Genomic DNA, 13,467 nt, shown 5'->3' on the forward strand with positions numbered 1-13,467 from the left:
GCCCCTACTCCCAACACGATCGCTAAGCACCCACAACTTGAAAATGTTTGTGTAAACAACATGACAATAGCAATCGGCCCGTTATTTTCAATGCTGATTTCCTTGTGTACCGTGTTGCTTTAAACAACAGGAAGCAATCACAGTGGTCACCGTTTGTGACGTCACAGGAAACAGCTGATCACATGTTTTTGCAAATGGCGAACGGAATAACTCGCCGATACAGTTGTTTATTTGCCCCTTTCAATAAAGGTAGACACTTGTTCACTATCAATTTATGAACTTTGCAAAACGTACGTAATAGCTATTGGCGATTTTATCTGGGGATTATATATTATAGCTGTGAATTACGTATATTGTTACATGTAAAGATTGTGGAGTTGACGAAGAACGATAAACTTTGAACATTCAATTGAAAACTTATTATCGGAAGTAGTAACATGCATAACATTTTTTTAATAATGACAACATTGGTGTATAATAATAACTTTATTGATAATTTATAACAATAATGGCTCTAGTTGTGGCAACTTCCAAACTTTCGGGAAGTTGTAATCTATCGGACCGTCATTCAGGCGATGTTTCTGACAGATCACGATCTGAAAAATACTATCATGAAAGTGTATCCCGTGGATAAGCCGACCCCTTTCTACAGAATCTTTTTTCTGGTCCTCAAAATTCGGCTTATACGCGGTCATATACGGTAAATTATTATCTTATTGAAATATGATAATTGACAGTTTTGCTTTTGATAGGGATATCATGGGCGGATACAGCTTTTTTGAAAAGGGGGGGTGCACAATTAAGATCTATTTATTGTCTTTGGTGGTAATTTATACAGAAATAAAGATTTTTTTTGAAATAAAAGGGGGGGGGGGGGTGCGCACCCCCGCACCCCCCTCCGTATCCCCCCATGGATATTTTCATCTTTCCGTGATACACAAAACTGATTGTCATAATAGGTCAAGTGTGTATTTGAGAGAGACAAGCAAGGGATGCTGAAGACACTAGTTCATATTTCGTATTTAAAAGGGTGGGGTATATCGATGACTTTGTTGTGCCAGTGTCGTCAATATGGTGAAGTGTCGATCATGCTAAGTGTGACTGCCTGTAACATAGTATAATTAAACCGGCAGTAAATCACGGTTGTCATTAACCTGTTATTAATAGTTGGGAGAGCCAGACTGAGGTAAACAAGCAACATCTGTGAGATGACTGATACAGTCAAGCGCTGCCTCGCACTATTTACTTGCCTCTCACTCTCAGTGTAGCAGTTCTTTATGATAGCACTCTCTCCCAGACCCACCTCTTACAAACCTGCCATCACAGATATATATCATAGGGCCATTAGAGACACAGCCTTGAAATTAAGGTTGAATGTCCAAAAGCCCTTTCCATAACTTTCACAGGGATTTCTCTGATTTAAAACTAAGTGTCCTGGCAAGAAAATGAGAAAAAATGGATTGGATTTGTTTTTAAAGATCTTATTTTTGTACATTCAGAGGTGTTTGAACTTTTCATTCAATGCAATAATGTAAAATTACCGTATTCGACGGAATAAGGGCGCTCTCAAAATTAGAAATAGGGGGCTCTTATTAGAATTTTATTTTGGTGAAAAAAAGACAGAGCTGAAAGATAAATTTCGTGGTTTATGCTGACAGCCTGAAATGTTTATGTACGACAGATATATTTTTCCAGAATTTAATTGCCCATAATTAAGGGTGCATATAACACACGAGGGCGTATTATACGTGAATAAATGAGTCTTGTGTACATTGATCAATCCTAAGGGGTACTAATTGGGATTGTTCACTAGCCAATATATTACAAATATCGCTGTGGGCGCTTATGAGAGCGGGGCGCTTATTACGTCGAATACGGTAAGCATTAAAGCCTGTTCTTTATAGGACTATTTATCAGTGAAATATAAAGCCATGCAATAACTTTAGTTATGCGTATATTATTAAGTAGAAGTAGAAGATGAACTGGAAAATATGTAATTCCAGTTTGGGAAAATTTACTGATATTTTGTTCAGATGGCATGATTCATTGCCCACAATATCAATCACTGGATTGTCTGGTCCAGACTGCCATGCTTTAGTTGTAATATTGCTGGTGTTGAACAACATACATAGAAAAACAATATGAGGTCCATACTGGGTTCATTACTTTTAGGGTAACGCTATTTTTCAGGGCATTATCATTTGCAGAAGCCCGAGGTCTTTCATTAACTTTCAGGAGGGCAGTTGAAAGGACCGAGGGCTTCTGCAAATGATAATGCCCTGAAAAAGAGCGTTATCGTTATTATAGCTAAAATGGATGGAATTTGTTATCAAATAAAAAGACAAAACAATATCGGTTTTGAAACATTTACTGCAATCAACACGAATGTCACTGACCCACTTTCACAAATATGGAAACGTCATAGAACAAACCAGATGACATCACTATTAAACATGGCATCACTTTCCCTACCCTATGACATCACCTAACAACAGGCCTGTTAATGGCCCGTCGTCAAGCAATATGAGGGCATTATCAAGTTACAGTAGCCTGCTCATTTCTGATAACGTGCGGGCGGTTTCATGATAATTCTATCCATTTTAGCTATAAAAGCATATAGACTTCAGAAAAGGAAAAGGAAATATGCTATTGACTTAATGACATCCATGTATATTGACTAAGGACAATCAGCTAAAGGACATGCATTGTTAGAGAGAAAGGGAAAATCTGGACCCTTGTATTACAGCTGTAGTATTTGAATCTAAGGACTCTCGTCCAACATTAGAACTAGGAAAGGACTCACGACAGTGTCAAATTTACAAGCATATTGTCACAACAGTATGCAGTGTTAGAAAAAAAGCTTGAAACTCAAGGGTTTCTTTTACTGTTAAAACGTCAAGATTTATGGAGTCCCTAGATTTAATACTATCGCAGAAAAACACCTTCGGACCCAAGGTCCCCTTCAATATCTAACACTGCATTAACTGCTATTCTACAATTATTTCAAACCCTTTTGCAGGTTGGAAGATAGGATATAACACAAGATAGGCGTTATTTGCTTGTGTGCTAGTTACTGAATTACTCTTTTCAAACCAAGCTGATAACATTGAGAGTACAGCGTGTTGAGGTATTCACTCGGGCTCAGGCCCTGGTTAGGTCTGTTGTCCTTGTTTGATAGCTGTGTCCAAATTATGTACATATTTTCCCCATAGCGTGATATATTTTGAACATCCTGACAGCCTGGTACAATAAGAAAGGTCGTTTTTCGTTTCTGACAAATTGTCAGGCATCAGTTTTGTGTCCACAGGAGATCTCATTAGGGTTGAGATAAAAATGTCTGGGGTAGATGTTTACATTTAGATTTATACGTTTTTTGTCACAATGTACAAATTTGAGATCTGAGGGGTTCACACACTGGTCTTCTGAATGAGTGAGCGCTGCAAGTCAGCAGTTTTACAGCTCTATCATTGCTGAGATCCCTGCATGAGTATCAGTATCTTGTATTACAGGCAATAACAGTTTCAACAACATGTCAAAGTTTGGAGAAGTAAATCATTGGTTTTCAAACACAATTTAATTCCATGATTTATTTACAACTATGTGTTATTATATCTTCCAGGTAAGGATAAGAATTTATGATGAACAACTTCTTTATTACAATTGCAGTTTATTACAGTTGTTCATCCATAAATTCTTATCCTTACTTAGTACTCCAACTTCTGAATGCCTATCAAAGAAGTTATTTCTTCCAGTTTGATGTAGTTCCAGAATATTTCAGTCCAGCTTAATTATTTGTTCAACAATCCCACCCGAAATATGAATAACAAGGTTTTTTTTATCATAAAACAATAGTGAATAATGATAATAATAATAAATGTAAATTCTGAAAAAAATAATTTTAAAGTACCGGTTTAGATTCTGTTATTGAAATTTATAGTAAACCTATTAATGATTTCTTTTCTAAATATGTAAGAATAAAGTTGGTTTGCATGAAGTTATGACATAATTCTATGAAATGATAATGGAATGGTGTTGATGTTTGAATTTTTCAGGATCTGGTATATTTATATCACCAAAGGGAGTATTACATGGCACAGGCTCCGTGGGATTGAGTTTGATGGTGTGGGGTGGATGTGGCCTCATCTCGCTGTGTGGTAAGGGAGACAATTCTCAGTCCGGTGCACTCTTCTGCATGTGATGGCAGCCTGGCGGCTGGTCGGCCTCCCGGCTCTCTGAGGTCGTCAGAAACTAGGACCAAGACCGATCAGTCCGACAGATGGGGCAACAAACCACACTGCAGAGAGCTAACTTGTTAAACGAGGGCTCACAATAAGACAGAAAATAGGATTTATTTCATATTTTAATTTTGGCTAAAAACAGCAGTTTCAAATTTTTTACAAAAACTCAGGAATTTTGTGTTCTATAAGTTTTATTTTGAGCCCTCTTATTGTCAACTGTCTTTCTTAATGTTAATATTGTTCTTAGGGGATCCAATCAAAATATAAGCCTCGGCTTTATCATTGGAAATAAATACGATAAATATCTCATTATTATCTGAATATTAAATACTTCTGTAAAATATTCTTTAGTTTACCTTGATGTTCTATTAATTCTTATTTTGAATGTGTATCCAATGTCAGCTTTCTTTTTAAAGAAACAAAATGATTTAACAACTGAAAAATTTGGTTTCAATGAAATGTTGATTTATGTTCACAATGTTCTTAATTCACTAATACTTTTCAGAAACAGGGGAGACAACTGATTATGAGAAGTATGTGGGAGTTACTCCCCTTCCCAATTCAACCATGTTGTTTTTCTCTTTACCTCACAGGTGCTCTGTCCTATGCCGAGCTAGGGACCCTTTTTACAAAGTCAGGAGGCGAATATGCCTACCTTGCGGCCGCCTTTGGGCCAAAACCAGCATATCTTTGTGCCTGGGCTCCCGTGTTAGTCACGAAAACCCAGTTCAGTGGCTATCATCAGTCTGGCTTTAGCTGAATATCTTTCTGAGCCTTTATTCGATGCCTGTGGACCTCCCGACATTATAAAAAAGTTACTGGCTGCTGCAGCCATATGTAAGTACACGCCCAGTCCTATATTTGACTAAACAACTTTGACAATCTAAATCTGACAAGGCCTGCCAGCAAATTGCGAAGCAGGGTTGACCGCAGGTCCCCTGGTGTCCGAATAGCTCATTCAGTGCGCCCTTCTACTACAGTTGCACTCCATGTGTCATTTTCAACCAGTGAATTGAGACTTTCACACTAAGTATCAGTTCCACTCTATCTTCGTGAGTATTTGAAACACGATACTATTCACGTTAGCATTCCATAAACTCTGAACCACAAATTCAACTTTTGATGTTTCTTTATAATATGGTATGTTTTTGATATGTCAAAGAAAAAAATTCTTGATCTTTTCTCAGGAGAGATATCTTTATTTTTGACCTGGTGTTACAAATGTTCTTGTGGAGATCAAGTTGTTATCAGCTCCACCAAGGGTTATATCCCCCTGCAGTTTTGGCTTAACATGCTAAATTTCAAAATCCAAAATAAAAAAAACTTTGGCTTTAATATATTTAACTGTCTGAAATGTATGATATTCAGTGAATACTTTTCAGATGCTATGTTCTTATTCAGTTATTTAATACATTCTTTAATAGTTAAAATAGAAAATTTGATTATTTCTCCATTAAACCTAATTTAGTAGGTAATTCTGTTGTGTACGTACAAATAAATGTAGCTGCTTCACTCCCCTTATGAGAGATCAAATTGAATGTTAGCCTTTCATGAAACCAGGGCATATTCTTATAAATCACAAAGCCATTTGAAGAAGTTGAGTTGCTTTAATTCAATAGGTTAGTTGAAGTTCATGGAAGCAAAAATCCTGTTTGGTAGTATGTTGGGATTGCTGTTTTGTCAAATAAATATACAATCATACTGACATCAGCAAAACGAACAATAACTGACTACCTGAGGAAGAACATATTCAAAACCGATCTTAACTCTTGACATAAGCCATAAAAGCAATGTTCCAGCATTGAAAACTACATTGAAACTAATTGGTTACGCAGTGTCCGGATTCGAACTTTCCTTGTGCTCTCATCTCATTAACATACGTCTTACAGTTGTTTTTGTACAGTTCATTAGTTTCATCCAAACAACCAGGTATTAATTAATAACAGTAATTTAAACTTAAATCTTTTCAGCTGTTGGTGCAATCAGTGACTCTAACATGATAGCCAAGTATTGTCTATCAAATAAATCAGATACAGATCTTTCATATAAAATAAGTCCGCCCTCCTATACTGTATGCTTGGGCTACAAGAAAGCAGTAAGACAACCTTGCTTTCTCCATAGTTGTAGTTGCCAGAGTATAAATGTGTTTTTTTAATAATTCGTTTATTTTTCTAGAGCATTTACTCAGTTTTGCATAACAGTATATTATAACAAAGCTTATTAAAGTAATCTCTATTACACTTAATGACGGAAGTCAATCTCATTAAAATCAGATCTTAACACAAAGATCTGAGGATATCCCATTAGGGGTCACGTCAGAACGACTTTTCATCCGACCAATCAGAGCGTCGCTTACCAAATCATGAAAGTGACAGTTGAAATGTGATTTCTAATTCTGCAACCTAGAAAACCTTAACACAGGGTATTCTGAACGATAGTTACGGGCTTAACGACTGAATCTATACAATCTGGACCATCTATTAGCCATTCCAGAATTTTCTTTTGTTCAGGTTTCAAATTTTTAATCGAGAATTTTTCAAAATATGTTTCGAAGCGTAGTTGCCAATTTGAGATTAGTGCCTTTGCGCAAGGTCGGTCTGACGTGACCTGTAATGGGGTGTTCTCATGTCTTTGTTTAGCGGTAGTGAGAACTAAGATCTGATTTTAATGAGATTGTGACGGAAGTATAGTTTGTTAACATATAAAATTCAGTGAGCTTCTGAATCAGTTGGAATGTTTATAACCCAAACGAAGATTTAATCTTCATATTGTTACCAGTTTTTGTGTTTTGAGCAATATCCAAATTTCCATGACTCGCCAGATGGAGCTCACTTTGTTACATTCCCAAAATATATATATAAGTATAAAGTTATTAAGGTAGCATCTCAAACAATATTAGTTATGTGAAATTAGATTGGAAGTGTACAAAAATTGTAATACCTTTGAGTAAAAAGTAAAGGACATTTGTTTGTTAACCTACATATCTTTTTTCCTGATTTAATTATCCAGGATACATAAAAAAAACATAATCTAACAACATAATAAGGCAATATTGAACATTCTCTTTAATATCAGCTGCACAAGTGTTATAGCAATCTAGATTACATGTATAAAATGGTGGCTTTATTGCTATTCTGTAATAACTCTATAACCATCTTGTTTTCAAACTGTTTACAATAAAATTATTGTCTCTATACTGGGAAAAAGCCCTTCAGTTTGTATTTGATAATTGTAGGATTTATTTTGTTTAGGATACAAGAAATAGACCATCCACTTCTTGGAACTTTCAAATTTGCAATTTCAACTCTGATGCAGATAAAGGGGAGATAATTCTTACCATGCTGAGTTTATGTACATGGTGACGTGAATAGACTGATATACGATATTAAGCCAGTCACAGACCAGCTTGTTGGCTACAGTGTCATCTTACAGTTTCATAAATCGCAAGGCTTCAGTCTCATCATCCAAGCCTGTATCACACGGTGACAATGATACCTGCATCAGTCATACATACAGTGAAAAACACAGTCATCGATAGTCGAACACAGTCATACATACAATGAAAAACACAGTCATAGATAGTCAAACAGTAACATGTAATCAAACTAAGGGGGTCATAGATATAGTCAAACACAATCACATGTAATCAAACTAAGGCAGTCATAGATACAGTCAGACACAGTCACATCTAATCAAACTAAGGCAGTCATAGATACAGTCAGACACAGTCACATCTAATCAAACTAAGGCAGTCATAGATACAGTCAGACACAGTCACATGTAATCAAACTTAGGCAGTCATATATACAGTCAGACACAGTCACATCTAATCAAACTAAGGGGGTCATAGATACAGTCAGACACAGTCACATCTAATCAAACTAAGGCAGTCATAGATACAGTCAGACACAGTCACATGTAATCAAACTTAGGCAGTCATATATACAGTCAGACACAGTCATATCTAATCAAACTAAGGCAGTCATAGATACAGTCAAACACAGTCACATGTAGTCAAACTAAGGCAGTCATAGATAGTCAAACACAGTCACATCTAATCAAACTAAGGCAGTCATCGATACAGTCAAACACAGTCACGTAGTCAAACCAAGGCAGTCATAGATAGTCAAACACAGTCACATGTAATCAAACTAAGGCAGTCATAGATACAGTCAAACACAGTCAAGTCATAGATAATCAAACACAGTCAAGTCATAGTCAAACACAGTCAAGTCATAGATGCAGTCAGGTCATAGACAATCTGTCATAAATCACACATGCAGCCATACAGCCCCAATCATGCAGTGAGAGTCAGTCATGTAGACACACAGCCATACCAAAATACAAACTTAATCATGTAATAAGTTATTTGTTCATACACACCTGATTACCATTGATGCATGGCTTGGGTGGGAGCTGAGGGCAATATTTATTTGAAAAAGATTAAAGCATTCATCCCAAATACAAGTAGTCAAAATCTTCTCAAAATTCAAGTCTTGTTATCTGAGTCAGAATTTTTATATTGATATTCTAGAGAAGACGAAGTTTTGTACCAGTTCAGTGAAATAACATCGGTGATAAATCAGTTTTAATTGTGAATAAATTACACTCTTATTTATGTATCTTTGACAAATTTAATGAAAATTGTGAAAATGTAACTTGTTTTCACCTTTTATATCTATAAATGCTATATTTTCTTATAACTCTATGGTTATTGAATGTGTGATGGTATGAGTGTATAGCTGCTACCCCTGCTTCATGGCACATTAGTGGTGTATATATATATGTATATATACTTGGCATATGATAAGTGTGCTTAAGGCACTACCCCGTATACAATGGTCATGTGGTATTAGAGTTGAATGCTTTTACTCATTGGTCAGTTTTTCTTCTATATATCTCATGTATCACAACTAAGCTGGGCCTGTTATTAATTATCATTTTTCTTCTTTCAGCATATTGTTAATTCTAGGATTTCTTCTATTCCAGATATCAAATAACGATTTGTTTTTTCTTAGGTACCAGAAATAACAGAACTTTTGCTTTGCTTTCAGTAAGAAAATGCAATGACTTGTTTGTCAGTGAAATTTCAAATGTGCTTCCATCTAGTTGTTTTTACAAAAAAATATATAAAATATGTGTCACCAAATGAATAAGAATTTTTTTTATATATAGCCACATACATTTATCTTGAAGTGATAGAGTGAAGTTTCACGAATCTTCCTTCATCAAATAAATGTTACCACAGTAACAATCTAACAGCAGCTATGTAACCAAGGTTACTTTCTCCATTGCCATGGTTACTAAAATTATCAATTTGAAGCACAGTTGAAGTTTTTTACTGTCTAGCAGTGAGTCTACAGCTGTCTTTTGTACACAATTCCTGCCCCTCCCTATCCCTACCCTACCCTCACCCCACCCCTTCCGGTTAGAGAGTATGTGAGTTGAGAGTGAATGAAAGCTTGACTCAGACCCTAACCGCCATGTTGTTGCTAACACCACCCTACAAAGTCTGTCTGTTTATGCGGAACAGGAGCCCTGACATACGCCGAGCTTGGTACGATGATCACCAAGTCGGGAGCGGAGTATGCCTACATCCTGGAAGCATCTCGCTCATCTATGCCCCCGTGGCTTGCTCCCGTGCCTGGCTTCCTGTTTGCCTGGGTGTCCATTCTCATCCTGAAACCTGCACTGTTTGGAGTTGTGGCCCTTAGCTTTGGCATCTACGTAGCGGAGCCATTCTACGATGGCTGCAGTCCACCTGGCTACCTAGTGAAGCTCATCTCCATCCTGTGTATGAGTGAGTATGTTTTGTATGCTTTGTTTGTTTTTTATTTTTGTTTAATGCCACACTTGGCAATATTCCAGGAATAGCTATATAGCGAGAGATTGTAAAAAATTGAATGTGGACCTGATAATTTTGTGATTGACATCATGAGCATCAATCTATGCAAATGTTCACATGGATCAACCAAGTCAGCGAGCCTGACCACCTGATCCTGTTTGTCACCTCTGCACAGTACACAGCACTTTCTGCAGTGTCAGAAATCCAGAAATGTTTCTAGGTTTGTCAGGACCATACCCATGCTCATAGGTGATAAAAGTCCTGCATCACTTCAGGCTTTCCTCCCACATCAAGCTGACATGCCGAGATATAACTGGAATACTGTTCAAACCGGTGTTAAACCCAACTGAGAACCGGTAAACGTCTGAGAACTGCATCACTTCAGGCTTTCCTCCCACATCAAGCTGACACGCCGTGATACAACAGGAATACTGTTCAAACCGGTGTTAAACCCAACTGAGAACCGGTAAACGTCTGAGACCTGCATCACTTCAGGCTTTCCTCCCACATTAAGCTGACACGCCGTGACACAACTGGAATACTGTTCAAACCGGTGTTAAACCCAACTGAGAACCGGTAAACATCTGAGAACTGCATCACTTCAGGCTTTCCTCCCACATTAAGCTGACACGCCGTGATATAACTGGAATACTGTTCAAACCGGTGTTAAACCCAACTTATTCACGCACTCATGTACTTCCAAGACTTGTTGAGTTGTATTATGATACTGGTATATCTGATTCTTTCAGTGGTAGTGTCCTTCATCAACTGCTACAGTGTGGAGTGGGCAACTAAGGTCCAGAATTTCTTTACATTCACCAAGCTGCTGGCTCTCGTGATGATCATAGTTGGAGGATTTTACAAAATGTCAAAAGGTTTGTCCCCCATTCTGTCGTGCTGTGTGCTGATGTGGCAGCTTTTTGGACATGGTGTTGTCAGCTGTTCTTACTTTCTTTCCACATTTCTGGTTTAAGGAGGATTTGATGGAAATTATATATGAAAGAAATAACCCTTATGCATCTTGATAAGGATACATGAATAGGAATGATAAGGATGGAATATTATTGCATTTTCAACTCACTTGAATGAAAGTCAAGTGAGCTTATGTCATGACCTGTTTGTCCGTTATCCGTTATCTGTTTCAAGTCATCTATCAGACGTCGCTTGTCATGATTCCTAAACATCTTCTCCGAAACTACTTAACCAATAAAGCTGAATATCCACATGATTATTCCCACGAATGATGACGCCCCATTGTCCAACTGGTTTGAATCTGGCCTACCACAGCAGCCATATTGAAAAATCCATTTATGGCTTTTACCGAGTTACTTTTCTTCAAAATGTAATGATATTTGTTATTTGTTTAGTTTCAACACACATGTCCAATTCTTTGCAATACTTTATCTTTTTACCTTGTTTTGAACATGCTCTTAATTCTCTCTAAGGAATATATTGCTCTGTAAACTTGACAACGTGATGGAGATGAACTTTGACATGATGAAATCATATTTTGATCAAATCATTAGATGTTAGTATAAGTTTTTAATCCTTAGTAGTAATGCCAATTTTTTTAGAATATCAATGCTGACAGCAACTTTTCCAAATGGCTGTCTTTCTTGATATTTTAAGCACTTGATTACATATCCAGGTGAGCTTCAGTGCCGTTGCACTACTTTTCATAACATACTCTTCAGAAAAAGCTTTAATCGTTTTTGTGGAACGGAGCAGCAATACAACTTGTCCATGCTGTTTGAAATTACATCAAATCCTCCTCATGTCTCTATTTCAAGTTTTGCTTGCTAACATTTTGATTATCCAAGTTTTGTTTCAACAGTCCTGCACATAAATCTCAATCTTCAAGTACTACCGTACATCACTGTGTATAAGGCGAGTTTTTCGTACCTAAAATGAGGGGGTTAAGAAGGGGGGTCGTCTTATACACGGAGTCGAAGATCTCACATATTTTTCCACTGGCGATGTCAACCGGCGTCCGATAGCCAGCCCAGCAATTGACAATAAAACTTCGCATTTCATCCTAAATAACTGTTCCAATAACTATTTCCATACATAAACATGATTTGTATCTCTTTTCCTTGAATAAAGTTTAATAATTTCTGCAAATAAAGTTGAATGGCCCTCGCCTCGATGCAGATTGTCAAATGCAGATTGGTAACTTTCCGGTGAACAACTTCTTTATTACAATTAAGAGCGACGTTTCGGTGCAGGTTCTAACACCGTTATCAAGCAAGTGATGAAGGTTGTGGAGATGGTTGATGGTTGAAATTGATGCGTCTCCATGAAGACAACGAATAACTGAAGTACGGATTCTAGTACTTTTGGGGGTTGAGTCCCATCCGTTCTAATCCAGGATGGGACTCAACCCAACCCACCCAACCCACCCAACCCAGAAAAAGTACTAAAATCTGTACCCTTCTAAGAAAGTATTATCCCAAATATAACATTTGTTACACAGAATAAAGTCACTGTGTGGCTGAAATATCACTGATCACAAATATTAAATCAATGACTACACAAATAATACAGCCCAGCTACATTTGTGAGCAGACATTAATACTTGGTTGTGTGAAGAGTACTGATGTATGTATAATTAGTACAACAAGAAATGGTCTTATTTCATACAGACAGAGTAGCAGGAAGCAAATTCAGTAATTAGTGGCAATAAGCTTGCAATTTATTATTGCGTGCTGAATTGTGTTTAATTGTTAACCTAACATGTTACACTTTGTCGTTATACTCTTCTACTCAAAAGAAGTTGAAAACCTGATGCTTTCATATTACTTAAGCCATTACAGATTAACTGTAGTAATATGAAAGAAATTTATATTGGATAGTTTCAACAGTTTCAAACTTCAAATACTTGTAGCTTCAAATGTTAACCCTGTAGGAGTGAATCTCTTACACAGCCTCCCCAGAGCAATGATAAAGTTTGCGAAGGACCCTTTTTCTCCCACAGGATGATGAGGGGCGGTCAGGTAGCCTAGTGGTTCAAGCGTTCGCTCGTCACGCCGAAGACCCGGGTTCGATTCCCGACATGGGTACAATGTGTGAAGCCCATTTCTGGTGTCCCCCGGCGTGATATTGCTGGAATATTGCTAAAAGCGGCGTAAAACCATACTCACTCACTCACTCCCACAGGATGCTTTGATTTACAAAATGATTATGATTATAGTATGAGTTCATGTGAATTAGACTTAATTCATTGTATAATGAATTGGACATGTTTGGACTTTTCACATTACAAAATGTATAGGTGGGGGGTAAAAATCAACATTTTTCACTTATTTTAATGGATTGCATATTAGCTGTGCATATAACTGACATTTCTGTTCTAATACATTCAAAGTTCAGAATGAAATCATTATC

The 13,467-nt window shown here is 37.1% G+C and overlaps 1 protein-coding gene across 9 annotated transcripts in view; it reads left to right on the plus strand.

Moving 5' to 3' along the window:
- LOC124116702 (b(0,+)-type amino acid transporter 1-like) overlaps positions 1-13,467 on the plus strand; it is a 133,198-nt gene that overhangs the window by 101,195 nt on the left and 18,536 nt on the right. For 8 of the 9 annotated variants that reach the window (XM_046478564.2, XM_046480060.2, XM_046481526.2 and 5 more), the window contains 3 exons: positions 4,053-4,154; positions 9,772-10,038; positions 10,833-10,958. In XM_046478564.2, coding sequence (XP_046334520.1) covers positions 4,053-4,154; positions 9,772-10,038; positions 10,833-10,958 — 495 coding nt within the window. Of the gene's footprint in view, positions 1-4,052; positions 4,155-4,831; positions 5,076-9,771; positions 10,039-10,832; positions 10,959-13,467 lie in introns of all 9 variants that reach the window. The other variant, XM_046484417.2, reaches the window with a different exon arrangement.

This window comes from Haliotis rufescens, unplaced genomic scaffold (assembly GCF_023055435.1).
Source record: "Haliotis rufescens isolate VD_foot unplaced genomic scaffold, xgHalRufe1.0.p SCAF_17, whole genome shotgun sequence".
NCBI classification, from domain to species: Eukaryota; Metazoa; Mollusca; class Gastropoda; order Lepetellida; family Haliotidae; genus Haliotis; species Haliotis rufescens.